At 39.9% G+C, this 15101-nt stretch overlaps 1 protein-coding gene across 6 annotated transcripts in view; it reads right to left on the reverse strand.

Moving 5' to 3' along the window:
- Nucleotides 1-15101, reverse strand: part of anks1b (ankyrin repeat and sterile alpha motif domain containing 1B) — a 236551-nt gene that overhangs the window by 124903 nt on the left and 96547 nt on the right. For all 6 annotated transcript variants that reach the window (XM_067581321.1, XM_067581317.1, XM_067581316.1 and 3 more), the window contains 3 exons: nt 12623-12745; nt 11318-11511; nt 4903-5034 (listed from right to left, as the gene is read on the reverse strand). In XM_067581321.1, the coding sequence (XP_067437422.1) occupies nt 4903-5034; nt 11318-11511; nt 12623-12745 (449 nt within the window). The remainder of the gene's footprint in view (nt 1-4902; nt 5035-11317; nt 11512-12622; nt 12746-15101) is intronic.

A 15101-nucleotide genomic window follows, 5' to 3' on the forward strand; every position in this document is an offset into this window, starting at 1 on the left:
ATTAAAGCTAACATTAAAGCTGCTATAATATATTTTTTCCCACTCTTTGTGATGAATCCAAAGAGACTCTGCAGTTCCACTAGGCTCTATGGAGCATTTTAACATCTTTCAGCTCATTGTTTTGGTTTTCCAACCCACAACTTTACTGTTTTGGTTCACTCTCACCATTCTTATCAGCATAGTTTCCTGACAGACTGCAAATACCGTCTGTATGCTACCTGTGCAGCACCAAAGGGCAGAAAAACAAAGGTGAACATATGAAGGATTTAGCAGCTAGAGACATTTTTCTCATGAGATGGTGGAGACCAAAGTAGAGCTAAAAGAAGAATGACTATCAACAGGTGACAAACATGTTAATGTTGCGCCATATTTGCTAGATGTGTAAATAACCAACTGTTTGCTACCAAGTACAGTATATCAAACTGAGGCACGTCAGTAAGTCTGGCCAAGTCAGTCAAAACTAAGTTTATCTGCTTCCTAAAGACTGTGTGTGTGGTCTGATCAGATCAGATTTGATTTGACAAGCATAGTCAAAACTAAAAGAACAGAAAATTACTCATTTGAAATAACCAAAACTAACTTTGGCAGAGAATTGTGCATTCATGTACGACTCTATCACACATATTAAGAAAGAAAAAAATATTGGGGGCTTTAAAATAGGATGGTTACATAATACACAATATAAATAAAATACTAAAAAATGAATTAAACCAATATTGTGAGTGACATACATTTTCTTCAGCTTTACATAAATCCAAAAGACATCAATCTAACTTGCAGTTTTTAGGTTATGAATCTCAGGCTCTTAGTGTAGGAATCTTTCTTAAATGACTTGTTGAAGTCCAGTCCTTTGACTGACAGTCCTGAGTGACAGCTTGGACAAACTGAAAATCTCAGACAATCGATACCAAGATTAACACATGGGGAGAGATGAACGTGGGATAGAGAGGGATGGTGGAAAACAAGCTAAAGAAGAATTAGGTTGACAGATCTCATGTGGGATGATCAGAACAAAGGGTTGAGATGAAAATGATGGAAACAACTGCAGCACTAAACATTTTTCACTGGGTCCATTCATTCTCAGAGGGAATGCACCAGCTTCTCTCTTTATGCTAACTCAGTTTATTCACAACTACACAGGGCAAATTAGCATAGTGCTAACTTAATTATGCTATAACAACTCCCATTTCTCTCCCACTCTCTTCTTCCCATCCTCTACAGTATCGTTCTCTATTAAACCCACACACACACACACACAAAGCCACCCACACAAACTCAAAATGATGCCATGCCAAATTTGGATGCACATTTACACACACACACACCGAAGCTGATGCCATCAAAAATGTTGTATATACCCACATGCTCATGGTGTCCTCAAACATAGAAAATTTAAACTAAAATGTAAAATGTTTTTTTTTTCTTCCCAGGCATCAACACACACACACACACGCTGATCCAGGTGCGATCCTCTCCAGGCAGTGTGCCAGGCAGTCAGGCAGGCTGCCAGTATACAAGACAGAGGGTCTGTTGTGTTATAAATGTCAGGTGTCCTGCTGTTTGAGCCAGCGTGTATCTCACCGCTAAACACCCTCATCTGCACACACTTAACCACATTTATGTACACAGCACGTGGGGCTGTGGGGGGGGCGGGTAGAGGTGGAGGGAGGAAAGAGGAAAGATCGAGCAGGAGAGCAGGAGGTAGTAGGAACTGTTCACTGTTGTAGAATCGGTCAAAACAACAGGATACTTCACACACTGGCAGGAGAGGTGACGAGTGAAAAAGGATCCCTAGTCAATTAAACTTCAATATCCACAACTCATGCAACACAACATTAGTAACTGTTATATTTAGCCAATGTTATATATAGCAATCGGGTAAGTATAACATTCCCAGGATGCCTATAAAATGAGATGCAAAATATCTGACATTGGAGAGTTCAGCTTCCTCTTCGTGGAGTTTATTAGTTATTTTCCCTTTAGGGCAATAAATACAGGATTTCGCTGATGTCAAACCTGAGCATTTTCCTCATTTGCTGTGACAGTAGAGCTACGTCTAAGATGTCTTCATTGTTCAGACACAGCATGGCATTTAACCGATTTTAACAGAAAAAAGTTACACAATGTTTAAAAATAAAAACATTAGAACTAATAGAGCCATAAAAAGTATGATTAAAAGGGAGAAGGGGAAGAGAAAAGATGTATACAATGTATGTATACACTTGCTGCACAGACATTTTTGATTTGTCACCTTTTGCGGGTGCATAACTGACCACATAACATCAATATTTTTGGGGGGGTACAAGGAGGATAAATATATGGAGTCTATGTTAGTGAGGATAGGAGACTCGTGTTTTATTTTGGCTCATAAAATGGGTAGATTTTATGCATAAATCTGTTCAAGTGCAACTTACTGCTGTAGGCCCCGAGCTCATAAATATATTAAACACTATATATTTTTTCCATCTTCTTTGTCAGTGCCAATTTTGCACATCCTCATAATGCTGCGCAGTAATCCATACCTTCTCAGTTTCATTTCTACATTTTTATTGACATTTTCCTGGATTATATATTGGTAGATGCACATGTAGAGTAGATGCAGTAACAGCTATTGTCACTCCGAGCATGCACTCATACATGACACACATATCCAGTATTCCCATTGTAATTAAATGGTCTTTTGGTTGTCAAATGTTCTGTCTGTGCTGCAGATGATGCTGATCATCCAGATTACAATGTTGATGTCCTTAAGCCCAAACCTGCAAAAGTGCTTATTGCTGGATCATAACCAAGACGTTTTAAGGTGAATTCCAACCATCATTTTCAGATACAAATGTCTGACTTTCTTAGATTCACAATGAAAGAATGTTGATAGGAAAAGACCATGTTTACTCCCTTTATCAAACACCTGCATCACTAAGGCGCATTTTAACAAGATGCACTATGAGCCTCATTCAAGGGCGTTACACTTGGCGGCATGACCAAGTTCTCAGACAGCTGGCATCAATCTTGGAACAGAGGCAAACCACCACAAATGCTTTCCCACCATCATCAGCAGGAAATGTCCACTTCACACTATTTGTACCAGCAGGCCAACCTCTAGAGCACCATATAACATCAAAGGACGCAAGCATTCTGCAGGCTGCTCGAGATTGGAAAATGGACGTGGACTTGGGGAAAAGAAAGCTTGTGTTTCCCCCAGACATTGTGGCTACAACAATCTGGCCAGAAATGGTCCTGTGGTCCACAGCAGACAAGCTGGCATACAATGTGGAATTGACAGTACTATGGGAAGATGGTGCTGAAGAAGCTTATGAGAGGAAAAAGACCAAGAACTATTAACTGGCAATTGAAGCTGCCCAGAATGGCTGGAAGACCAAGATTTTCCCTGTAGAAGCGGGATGCAGTGGATTTGTTGTTACAGCTATCAGCGATCAGTTTGTTGAAAAATGGGGGTGAGGGGTCGCTCCCTCCAACAAGCAATCAAGTCCTTGTCAAATGTAGCAGAAAAAAACAGCAATTGGCTTTAGATTAAAAGGAAAGACAACAAATGGGCTGCAAGAAGAAGATAGGAGGGTATGGAGCTGAGGGGGGTGTACCTGGGATGCCAGGTATCACCGTTGAGCCCCCTCGAGATGTCGTAGGCTTATCAGTGACACGTCAAGGAGGGAAGGTGTCCACCTGATGACCCTGATGATGTACCTAACCATCCCTTTCACCACTCCAAACCCAGAGTGCCAACTTACCACACGGATTGAAACATCAAGTCCTATTAGCTCTACAGTCATCCGGATTACAATGTTGATGATTTGACATGAGTCTGGATTTTTTGGTTCTTTGAAGACGTCTTAAAATCCATCTGGAACTGCTGTCAGAGCAACAAGTCCCTAAGCCCAAACCTGCAAAAGTGCAGGCTTATTGCTGAATCTTAACCAAGACATTTTAAGGTGAACCCCAGTCATCATTTTCAGACACAAACGTCTCACTTTCTTAGATTCAAAATGAAAAAATGTTGAAATAATTATGATTTAAGATGAGAAAACGCAAGTTATTGATACATTAATATGATCGGATGATGTATCACAATTAAATTTTATCAAGATAACTTCATCAAGGAACAGTCAGTCCTCAAACTGCATTCAAAGAACCGAATTAGCTGGATGAGAATTAACAGGATTATATTAACCTGATAACAGTATGTCAGCCTAAATTAATTTAATTAAGCCACCGTTGCAGAACAGGGCCCAGACCTTCAACTCCAGCATCCACCTGTAGGCTGTAACTCTGGTTTCTTCTGTTATCGTCTTATTGTAATAAGCTATAAGACGTACTGTGTGCTCATGTGGGTTGATGAGATCATAAATCAGACACCAAATATCAATTATATATGTACTCTGAACTTAAATCTTTCACTTTGATTGTCTGAAAGAAAAATTGTTGGTTTTGTCCTTCTAAATATAAAATATGAGTCAAACCCTTAAATTCACACTTATATTCTTTTGTATTACTTTACTACTTGCTGCTAAAATATCCAGATTTCATTTTAATCTTTCATGTGATGTCATTGTTTCAGGTATTATTCGGTTGAATGTTATTCATTTAAAGTTCATGAACCAAGTCTCATTCAGAAAGGTGGAAGCTTTAAAAAACAGGAAGACAAGGAGATTTTTTAGAAATTTCTGATAAGGAGAGAAAGAATGTGGAGATGGCAGATAGACAGCACACACATGGGAGCAAGAAAGAGACAGATACTGAACAGAGTATCAAGAGCTGCCAGGCTCATTCGCTGTGTTCCCAAGGTAACCAGTGAAAGTATTCGCTCGGAACAATGGCACAATATCACTTGCTTGTAATTTCAGTGAGTAAAGCTGTGTGTGTGTGTGTGTGTGTGTGTGTGTGTACCTGCGACAGGCTGGAGAAGCCCAGGTTGCGGCAGCCGTTGCAGGGCGTCAGGGCTTCCCAGAATCCAGTGGGGCCGCAACTCTTTTCTGCCTCGTCCTCCTCCAGGGCCGGAGCGAGAGGCGGGGTCGGCCGCTGTAAAAATGTAGAGAAGGATTCAATTCCCAGATCACCAACATACAATAACAATCATTAAGGAGGTCAAAGGTCAGAGGATCTATGTGCCCTGACAAGATTCATCTGTGCTTACATTATCTAAGAGCAAAGAACTGGGAAATGAAACAAAGAGCTAATATTTTAGACAACGGCAAAGTTAAATCAGGATTAATTTTTTTGGGTCAGCTGTCTATTTACACGTGAACATGACATATAGAGACATGGAGCAACATTATCATTTATTTGGAGTCTTGTTTCTGGCCATATAAGTCCAATATTTACTCTCCTTTTAGGAGACGTTTTTTGGTCTCCAACAACTCCTGGGTGTAATATCTGGCTCTTTAAGCTGCTAAATGCACCACCACATTCACCTGCTAGTCTACAGCTAACTGTGTCTGTCTGCTGTTTGGGCAGGTAGCGTACAGTTGGTTTATCAGAGCGGTTTTGCTGAAAACAGCTGCCTGCTGTGGCTGGAAATGATGCTTATGAGACCAAAACAATGACCTGAAAGATGCTAAAATGCTCTGAGTTGAAGGGAAGTGCAGAGTTCTGAGGGCTGGACATTATGAGTGAGAGCTTTCATATTACACATAGTAATTTTATTTATTGTTAATTATTGTAATTTAATATTGATTATGGGCACTTTAAGTTGGTAATATTAAAGAAAAAAGCAAACAGATGCAGCACATTCTGCAAAAACAGGTTAATAGAGTCAAAGCAAACAATGAACACACATTAGTATAAACACATTATGCATCTTTTTAGTGATTTAATTTCATATGGAGTCTTCGGTTACAGCAAAAAGAAAACTCTGCAGGTCAATAACTCAACATTTCTTGACAAAAATATACTGCAGTATTCAGTCTCAAACTCCCTCATGTGAAGATACAGACAGACACTTTGGTAAAACTCCTGAAACATTTGACACTCCAGCTCCGTGCGTTACTCTGGGCCAATGAGTTGGTGAGAAAGGTAAGGAAGGTTCAGGAACAACAGAACAACTTTAACACACATGCACACAGTGTCCTTTCCTGGGGCTGTTTGGCTTCCAGGAGGCAGGTGTGTGGATGAGCTTTGTGGCATGATGTGTCAGAGGGCAGATACAGCCCACCTGATATTTCAGTGAACCATATGATGCATCAGAGGACGCAGGTCACAACAGATTACAGAGACACAGCAATATCGCCGCGGTGTCTGATATGTAGCTTTCAGTAGCAATATAAGAGGAGACAGGCGGAGAGTGAAGCAGAGAGCCGAGAGATCATGATGAGAGAATCCTCTTTAGACGCAAGGTTTAAGAAAATAGTCTCACAGTGGAGAGAAAGTAAAAAAAAAAAAAAAAAGAAGGAGAGAATTTAGAGTGGAGGAAGCTTGGAGGATATGTTAAAAAAAATAGGAGGAAGAGCTAGAAAGCTTTAGCAAGAGGAAAAATTGTGAGAAATTAATCTAAGAGAAGATACACAGAGAGAGAGAGGGACAGATGGGAAGAGCAAAAAACCCAGCAGCAAGGCTGGAGATGGAGGCAGAAAATGAGGCTGAAATCAAAAGGTCACCCTTCGCTCAAGATAGCAAAGAGACCTCTGCAACGCTGGAATATTGATTGATGTAAAACGGACTGCAGTCCTCACATACTGCATTGTATGCATGAACAATAGGCAGATACAGTATATCCTTTCATTAAAAATCTGATATCACCCAAGCAGTGCTGCCAATATTCAATAGAAAGGACAGCATTCATTATTCATCACTGAGGACTGCATAACTGATCAATATTACATCAGTTGTCTCTGGAAAACTCTTAAAGGGGAAGATTGCTATTTTGGGAATCTCTGCTACTTAACCAAAGTAGGATGTGAGTATATTTTTGAAGGCATGAGAACAATAGACTCAGCTCAAATCCCGGAAGAAAGCACAGATCTGATTAACCCCTGACCTCAATTGATTCTGGAGCAATATTTTTAAGCATCATCGTGTTTTTTATTGAGTTTTACTGGAAAATACCCAGATTGTTTCTTTTTTAAAAGGGCAGATTGGTTTAAAGTGAGTTTCACCTTAATAATGTCACCATACACAGAAAAAAAATGTGTTTTGCTTCCTGCTGGAAGAACATTGTTTGTTGCAGTTCAAAGTAAACAGTGCAAAAAAGTGCAAAATGCAAAACAGCTGCTGATTAGTCACTCACATGAAATGGCAAAATAAATGTAAAAAAAATATGTTTGATCTTTGATAAGTGTGATGTGAATGATGAATATATTCTCTTCAGAGTGTTTATGCTGCAAGATATTTGTATACTGATTTTTTTTATCCAATTGACAAGTTTTTAAATTTAAAAGATAAAACTTAACATAAATAGACTTTTGGATGTTTTTACAAAAGTAAATCCCCCAAAATATTTTGCCCTAACACAAATGTATGCAACGTATATTTTTTTCTTCACACTTAAAGGGAAACTTTGATATTTTTCATCCCTATTTTCACATCTTTTTGTGTCTAAGTGACTAATGGGGACAACAGTATTGAGCTGCAGCTGGCAGCCGTGAAACGGGCTGCAATGTAATCCTCTGGGGCAGCAGCACACTGTCAATGTACGTCCACTGACTTCTTTTAGATAACACTAAGCTATGCTTTCTGTACTCCAACGCAGCAAACTCCTCCCGGCACTTTTCTCACCAACTCAACTCTTGCGAGATTTCAGAACGAGACTTCAGTGAGACTCAGTGAGACACAATAACAAACAGACCGGATCAAGCGAAAAGTAAAGAAAAACATTTTATTTCTATGTATGGTCCTTTCCATAATGTTGTCAGACACTTATAATAACAATCTCAACCTATCAATGGCGAGAAGAAGCACTTTTTTCACTGACGGGGTGTGATTGCCCCACAAGATTACATTGCAGCCCGTTTTGCGGCTGCTGGCTGAAGAGCTCTCATTCAACACTGGACCAATTTCAAAAAATTGTCTCCATTAGTCACTTGGACACAAAAAGATGGGAGAATAGGGTCCAGGTTGAAAAATACCAAAGTTTCTCTTTATTAACAGTGCTTCGGAGACATTTCAACCCTGCAAAAGTTTTAGGAAAACTGGGACTGTTTCTAGTCAATTGACAGAAAAAAAAAAGGATCATCGATTATTTATCGATTTAAGTCATTTATAAAGCTAAAATACCAAACTTTTTCTACTTCCAGACTCTCTTGTATGGGAATTTTCAACTTTCATGTTTTCTATATCTCTGTAAATTGAGTACATTTTGGGTTTGGGACTGTTTACGGGACAAAACAAGTGATTAGATGATGTCACCTTGAATTTGGGGAATTATGATGGGCATTTCTGTCTGTTTCCTGACATTTGTCTTTAATTTTCAATGAAGACATTAAAGACAACGGTTAGTTATATGTAACACTGAGGATTATATTCACTGATAGCAAAGGTGTGAGTATATGTTTGAGTGTGTGCCATCATGAATTTACATCTATACAGTAGCATAGATGGTCAAAATAATACATTTGATAATGTCAGTTAGAAGGAAGCAGGTGTAGAAATATAGTGATGATTTCCTGACTACACTGATGACTTATAAATATTCTGAATGTTTAATCTGAAATATAGACAACAGATTAAATAATAAGGGAAATAACTGTTAGTTGCAGCCCTGGTGCTCATTTAGAAAATGGTTTCATTTTAAAATCCTGCACATTAGAAGAAAAAGTGTCTGTAAACCAGCGGCATCGACTCTCAGAAACACATATTGCTTTAATCTTAATGAACACACATCCTGTATGTACTCCTTTTGCATACAGGGCACGCACACACACACACACGCGCACTTCCGTTATTGCTCGTTTTACACACAACGGGTACCGACGCAATGTGCAATCTTCCTCTGCGTGCGCTGTTGCATGTTTTATTCATGTGTAATAGACACAGCGAATCACATTAATGGCTCCGGCCACATGTACAGACAGCAGCCAGAGGGAACATAAACACACATACACGCAGAGTGTCAGTAATAGAATACAAATTGGTACTTACAGAGAGAGAGAGGGAGAGAGAGAGAGGGACACAAGATGGATTGAGATAATTACAGCCTAAGTGAGCAGAGGTGTGTGTGTGTGTGTGTGCTCTAAGCGCATACGTGCACGTGTGTGTGTACGACTCCGCAGGTTTTAACGCCTGCTGCACTGTCTGTAAACATGCTCTGGCTTGCTTTCATATTGAGCTTATTACAGTAATGGAGAAAATGATTAGTTATTGATCAGTGTCACAATATTCCTTCCATTGAGGTGTGTGTGTGTGTGTGTGTGTGTGTGTGTGTGTGTGTGCTGCTGCAGGTGAGTGAAAGGGAGAGAAATAGAAAGAAAAATAAAAACAGACGTTCTGTGATGCGGAAGCGAGGAGCACAGACAAACAATCGCATTTCTCTGGATGCTTCTGTATGTATCTGTGTGTGTGTGTGTGTGTGTGTGTGTGTGTGTGGTCTAAAGGCTCAGGCAGGGGGTGGGGTTGGGGGTCAGTGTGATAAATGACCTCTGTGTCCTGTAGAGCGTCTGACGTTGTGGACGGTGGAATTGAAAAAGCTCAGAGCCTCTACATCATGCTGTGCTGGCTGTTAGAAATAAACTGCAGCTGTGATTCTCTGGTCAGCTGATACGAGTCTACTGTACCAACCCCCCTCCTCTCATCCCCCCCACCACCCCTCACCTGCCTGCACTTCAAACCAATAAGGTCTAATCAGTTTTCTTCTCTGTGTGTGACTGAGTGAATGTGGAGAGAGGAAGTGAGTATTTCAGTATAAAAAAAAAAAAAGGCTCCATATTGGAAGAGGCAAGGTCAAAGCAAAAAAAAAAAAAAAGTCTGGGCCGGCTATGAACGGATGTTTGAGCGCAAACAATAATTACAATTCTAAACAAATTCAGGCAAACAACAAACAGAAGCTGTTGTGTTTCAGCAACAACATGTGAATACTGAATAAGACGAAGCGGCTCGGTGGCATCTGTCTGTCTGATACTGCCCCCTGTTGTAGAGAAATAAAAGGTACAAGCAACCAAGGAGTGTGTCCCCCCCTTACACACATACAGTACGATAGCACATCTGGACCCTTTGTAGTGAAATAAAATGTCTTTCAAAAATAGAGGATGCTAAGAAAAGGCTGCAGAAACAGGTTGCTTGAGTGTTTTTTTCTGTTTGCCAAGTTGCCATATGCATGATAGTGATAACATACCAACAGATGAAGGTGCTTTTGTTCAGGTGTATTATAGTATATAAACAGCTCCTCCAACAAAATGGTTTATGGTATCTTGATAATCAATGTCAAGAAGCAATTCAAAAGCAGTACAAAATATTGTAATTGTTACTTGAACACATGAATGACAAAGTTTTGCAACAAGGAATGCAAAAAACTGTTATTTTAATTATCAATCTCTCAATTATATTTTTAATTAATTAATAATTTGGTCTATAAAATGTCTGAAAAAAAGAAAAAAAAAATCCCAGAGACCAAAGTGGCATCTTCAAATTGCTTTTTTTTATCCAACCAACTGCCCAAAACCCAAAAATATTAAGTTAACTATGATATAACACAGAGAAAAGCAGAAAATCTTCATGTTTGAGAAGCTGGAACCAAAGGATGTTTTGGCAATTTTGCTTGATAAATGACTTTAATGATTAATTGAGTATCAGAATTGATGCTAACTATTTTTCTGTGATCTAATCATTTACTTAAAGGAAGGGTTCACAATTTTCAAATCTGTCTTAAAACAACAGTCAGGAGCCCAAATGAACATTGACACATGTTTTTCTTGCTGTAATCATTCTTCCTGTTCATACTGACCATTATGCATTCATAATGCACTTACAATGTAAGTGATGGGGGAAAAAAATCCACAGCACTCATTCGGTGCAAAGATTTATTTAAAGCTATGTTTATTTTAAGCTAATAAGAAGCTTCAGCTATCTAAATTAGTCAGCCCATTAGTCTGTTTCAGTGTTCATATGGGCATCTGACTATTGTTTTAATACAAACTTGAAAAATTGTGAACCTAACTTGTGTCTCTGTTGGCATATTTAATGAACATAAACTACCTCTGACATCATGCTTTAAATGAACATCACTGCTCCTGAATTCATTTTTATTATTTCAAACAAACAAAAAAAAAAGACGCTTCTATATGTAACACATAGTGACTTCTGAACTTTACGAGAGGCACTTGAAGACATTTCTCCGACAGACCAAACACCTCTGTCATAACTGAGCGCTGTGTACCTTGCTGCCTCGAGTCAGGGTGCCGTTGGGTCGATCGGGGCGCTCCTCGTCAGAGAGCCGCCCGCTGCCGCTGCCGAAGCTGTCCATGGAGTGGGAAGAGATGGTGTGGCAGAGCTCCTCGAAGGAGTAGTCCCTGTCACGGCACTTTTTGATCTCGTGGAGCAGTTTTGACAGCTCACTCGTCACAGCATCATCTGGGGAGCAGAGGAAAAGAGAGGGGGGGGGGGGGGAAGAGTGAAAAAATACATCTGAAGTCTTTTACAGCATCAGTGATAGAGCACATATTACTGGTATAAAAAAAAGGCAAAAAAATAAGCTTATATAACTGAAAAAGTGCATCATTTTATTCTAAAGTCTGCATTACACATTTACATATTATATTGTTTTGATATTAAATGAAAACATATGGAGGGAGGGCGGACACCCACCACCAAAACACACTGTACAGTACAAAAATTGGAACAGGATATTAGATTCCTTTATCCACTTTGTCTGATTTATTGCTAGAATCAACCTCTGGCAAAAAAAAAAAAAAAGAAGAGACAGAACTAATGGTTTCAAAACACCTCCCTCTGTCTCCCCTTCACATTGCTGATGTGTTCAGAGTTGTTCAGGCAAGACAGCGTCGAGGAGCTAACTGCGCTAATCACTTTCTCACGCCTCCGTCCAAGAGTCTCTGAGGTAATCAAGGTAATTATAGTATCTGCTGACAGTCACTGAGATAGGAGAGCAGATCAGCAGGAATTCAGCCTCTTGCGATGTCATGTTTGTAACGCAGGGGGCAGCGCTGGACAGGGTAACTCTCTGGTTGTTCAGAGAGGTAATAACAGTTTTTCTCCACTAAAGGAGCTGCTCTCCGTGGCCGGATTTATATTGTATTGTTTGTTCATGTTGCAGGAAAAAAAAAAAGCCAGTGATACTTCCAATTATATTTCTTCTAAAATATCTACAAAACTGCACAGAAATCAATGTGAAATGAATTGTGGATAAAAGATAAATTCCTTCTCTGGGCTGCTAGTCCCTTGGATTTCATCCAACAGGAAGGATATTTTCTGTACTTGTGTGAATACATTGTTTATGCTGATTCTTTGGGGAATGTTGAGATATATCTTAAAACGTATTCTGAACCCTATGCAAAATGTATTTCTGCTATTTCACATCTCTGCTGCTGGTTTCTGTCCCTTTCTTAAAAGGGAAATCCTTATTTCTGTGAGAAAACAATAAAATATGTTTGTTTCAGCATCGATTTCAGTGTAAAGCCATTTTGTCGTCTGTGTGTGTATGTGCATGCGTGCGAGTACTCACTCTTGTGTCTGAGGGAGGGGGAGGCGGAGGGCGAGGGGACAGAGGTTCGAGGTGCAGGGACGGGACACTTGCGAACAGGCTCCTCCACGATACTCCGTCTCTCCATCTCATCCGTCACATACTCTACAGAGACAGGGGAAGGGAGGAGGAAGAAGATGGAGGGTGAGACGAGAAGACAGATGAGATGAGGGTGAGGGGGAAAAAGTGAAAATACGTTGGGGGAAACGGGGGGAATGAGGAGACAGAGAGGAGAAGAAGAGTTTGACAGAGAACGTGATGGTGGTGGTGAGGAGGAGGAGGAGGAGGAGGAGGGCAGAAGAAAAAGCATTTCAGAGGCATTTCACTCAATCAATATAATAGCATGACCATCAGAATGGTAAACAGCTTGTGCTGCATTCAATTCCCACTTTTCTCCACACCGCAAATTCACTCCACAGCTTCTGCTAATAGAGCACTCTGCTGTTCATAAAAAAAACAAAAAACAAAAGAGAAGAATTATTCTAGAAGAAAAAAAAAAAGCAGGATCAGGTGTGGAGGCAGAAGCACTGGATAATAAACTTGCTTGAATGAAGCATTAGGAGCTGAAAACACACAAACACACACACACACACATTGAAATCGTGTGACAGATTCCCTGCAGAGTCCTAATGAGGAGCCCTGTTAATGTCACAGTCTTTTCTTAGGAAAGTGTGTGCTATGAATCCTGGCTATTCAACTCCATAATTATGATACACAACCACATTTGCATACAATTATAGTGAGTATGGGAATGTGTATCAGAGTCAGAAAGGAAGGATTAAGAATGCCTGACAGTTTTACAGCACTGTAGTACATAACCAGTTGCTGCCAGGCAGTAAAAAGTGAACCGCTAATGAATCTGATCAGTAGGATGAATCGAGCGCTTTAAATCAAATGAGAATCTATTCATAACGAAACGCCTGTGGCAGCAAGAAACCTCTCAGCTGGTACGACTGAGTGAACAGGTCTTTTGCGCTTTGTGTGTATGTGTGTGCGTGTGTGTGTGTGTGTCCTTTTCCATCTCCTCTCCAACAGGAAATGGCATGCAGCTGATCTTTTCACCAAGTCACAGCTGTGTCCTTTCTCTCTCTCTCTCTCTCTCTCACACACACACACACACACTCCTTTTTATGGTAAAGTCCAAATCTGTGTTTCAAGCTCTGGTTCACTGACATGAGATTTCGAGGATGACTATTCCTGACTGATATCTACTATCGTGTGGATTTTTGACATTTAAAAAGCAACAAATGTCCTATTCATGACGACGAGCGCTTCTCTTTTTTCAATTCCGGACATCTACTCCTCTCATTCACTGCATATTTAAGAATATTTCAGCTCACAAGGAAGGAGTTTGATTTGTACTACTCAGGATTTCAGTAGGAGAACTCAAAAGTTCAAAATACATCCAACATCTGCATCAAAACAGGGCAGGTCAAGATGGTTTTTCCCTGGTTTTTTTTTTTACAATAATAAATCCTCTATTCTTTCAGCAATAAACATGAAATAGGAAACTGGAATCACCAATTACAACTAAATTACTCTGGGCTGTTCCATCGCTGTGTTTTCCCTGGTTTAATGTCGACATTTTGTCTGTTATTTTCTAGCTGCGGTCAATTTGTTTGCATTCCTGTGATTTATTGTGTTCCCCTTTCTATCTTTGCCTTATACAGTAGTTAAGACCAATTCCTTGTTAATTTTGGCTCTGACATATTCTCCTCATCCCTCTATCCCCCTCCATCTCTGTCAGGTTTTATCTCGCTCCCCTTAAATCATCTGTAACTACGTGCCTAACATAAACCCAGAGATTACACAAGGACCGATAGAGTGAAGGCCTCCAAGCCACAGATTACAGTGTTCGTACTGAGCCTCATAATCACCTCAGGACAACACTGTCTTTAGGAGGTGCAATCCGGACAATCTTTGGGTCTCCGGAGACTGAAGAGCAAACTAACAATCATCGGTCACACACAAAACACACTGAAGTAAACATGAGAGCAAAACAAGCATTTTAATGTCAGGCAGAAGATGAAGGAAGACTGGGACCAGAAAGTGAAAACCTTGTTCTTTTCCTGAAATAGACTGACCAGGTGGATCCTCGGTAGAAAAATGCTGTTGTGCATTTTTCACTCTTTGATTAATGTGATGGACTTTAAAGTCATAACAAAATGAAAAATGTATGACTTTATGCACCCTCGCCACCTCCGTGTACCAAAGTGACCTCCTCCTCCTCCACCTTGTCACATTATGTAATATATTTAAAAGCACGTTCACCTCCTCCTGTCTCCTAAGATACTGTGGGTTCTTCTGAGTATTTTTATAATTCAGTCAGTTTTTGAACCACCTCCGTTGGCAATCTTTTTAGCACAAAGCAATTTTTGGACATTTAAACTCTTTTGAACCATCCTTCCTCTCATCCTAAAATCTCAACTGAAAAATGTTTGAAATCTCGTTTCTTTGTGGA

This window comes from Thunnus thynnus, chromosome 23 (genome assembly GCF_963924715.1).
Source record: "Thunnus thynnus chromosome 23, fThuThy2.1, whole genome shotgun sequence".
Lineage (NCBI taxonomy): Eukaryota > Metazoa > Chordata > Actinopteri > Scombriformes > Scombridae > Thunnus > Thunnus thynnus.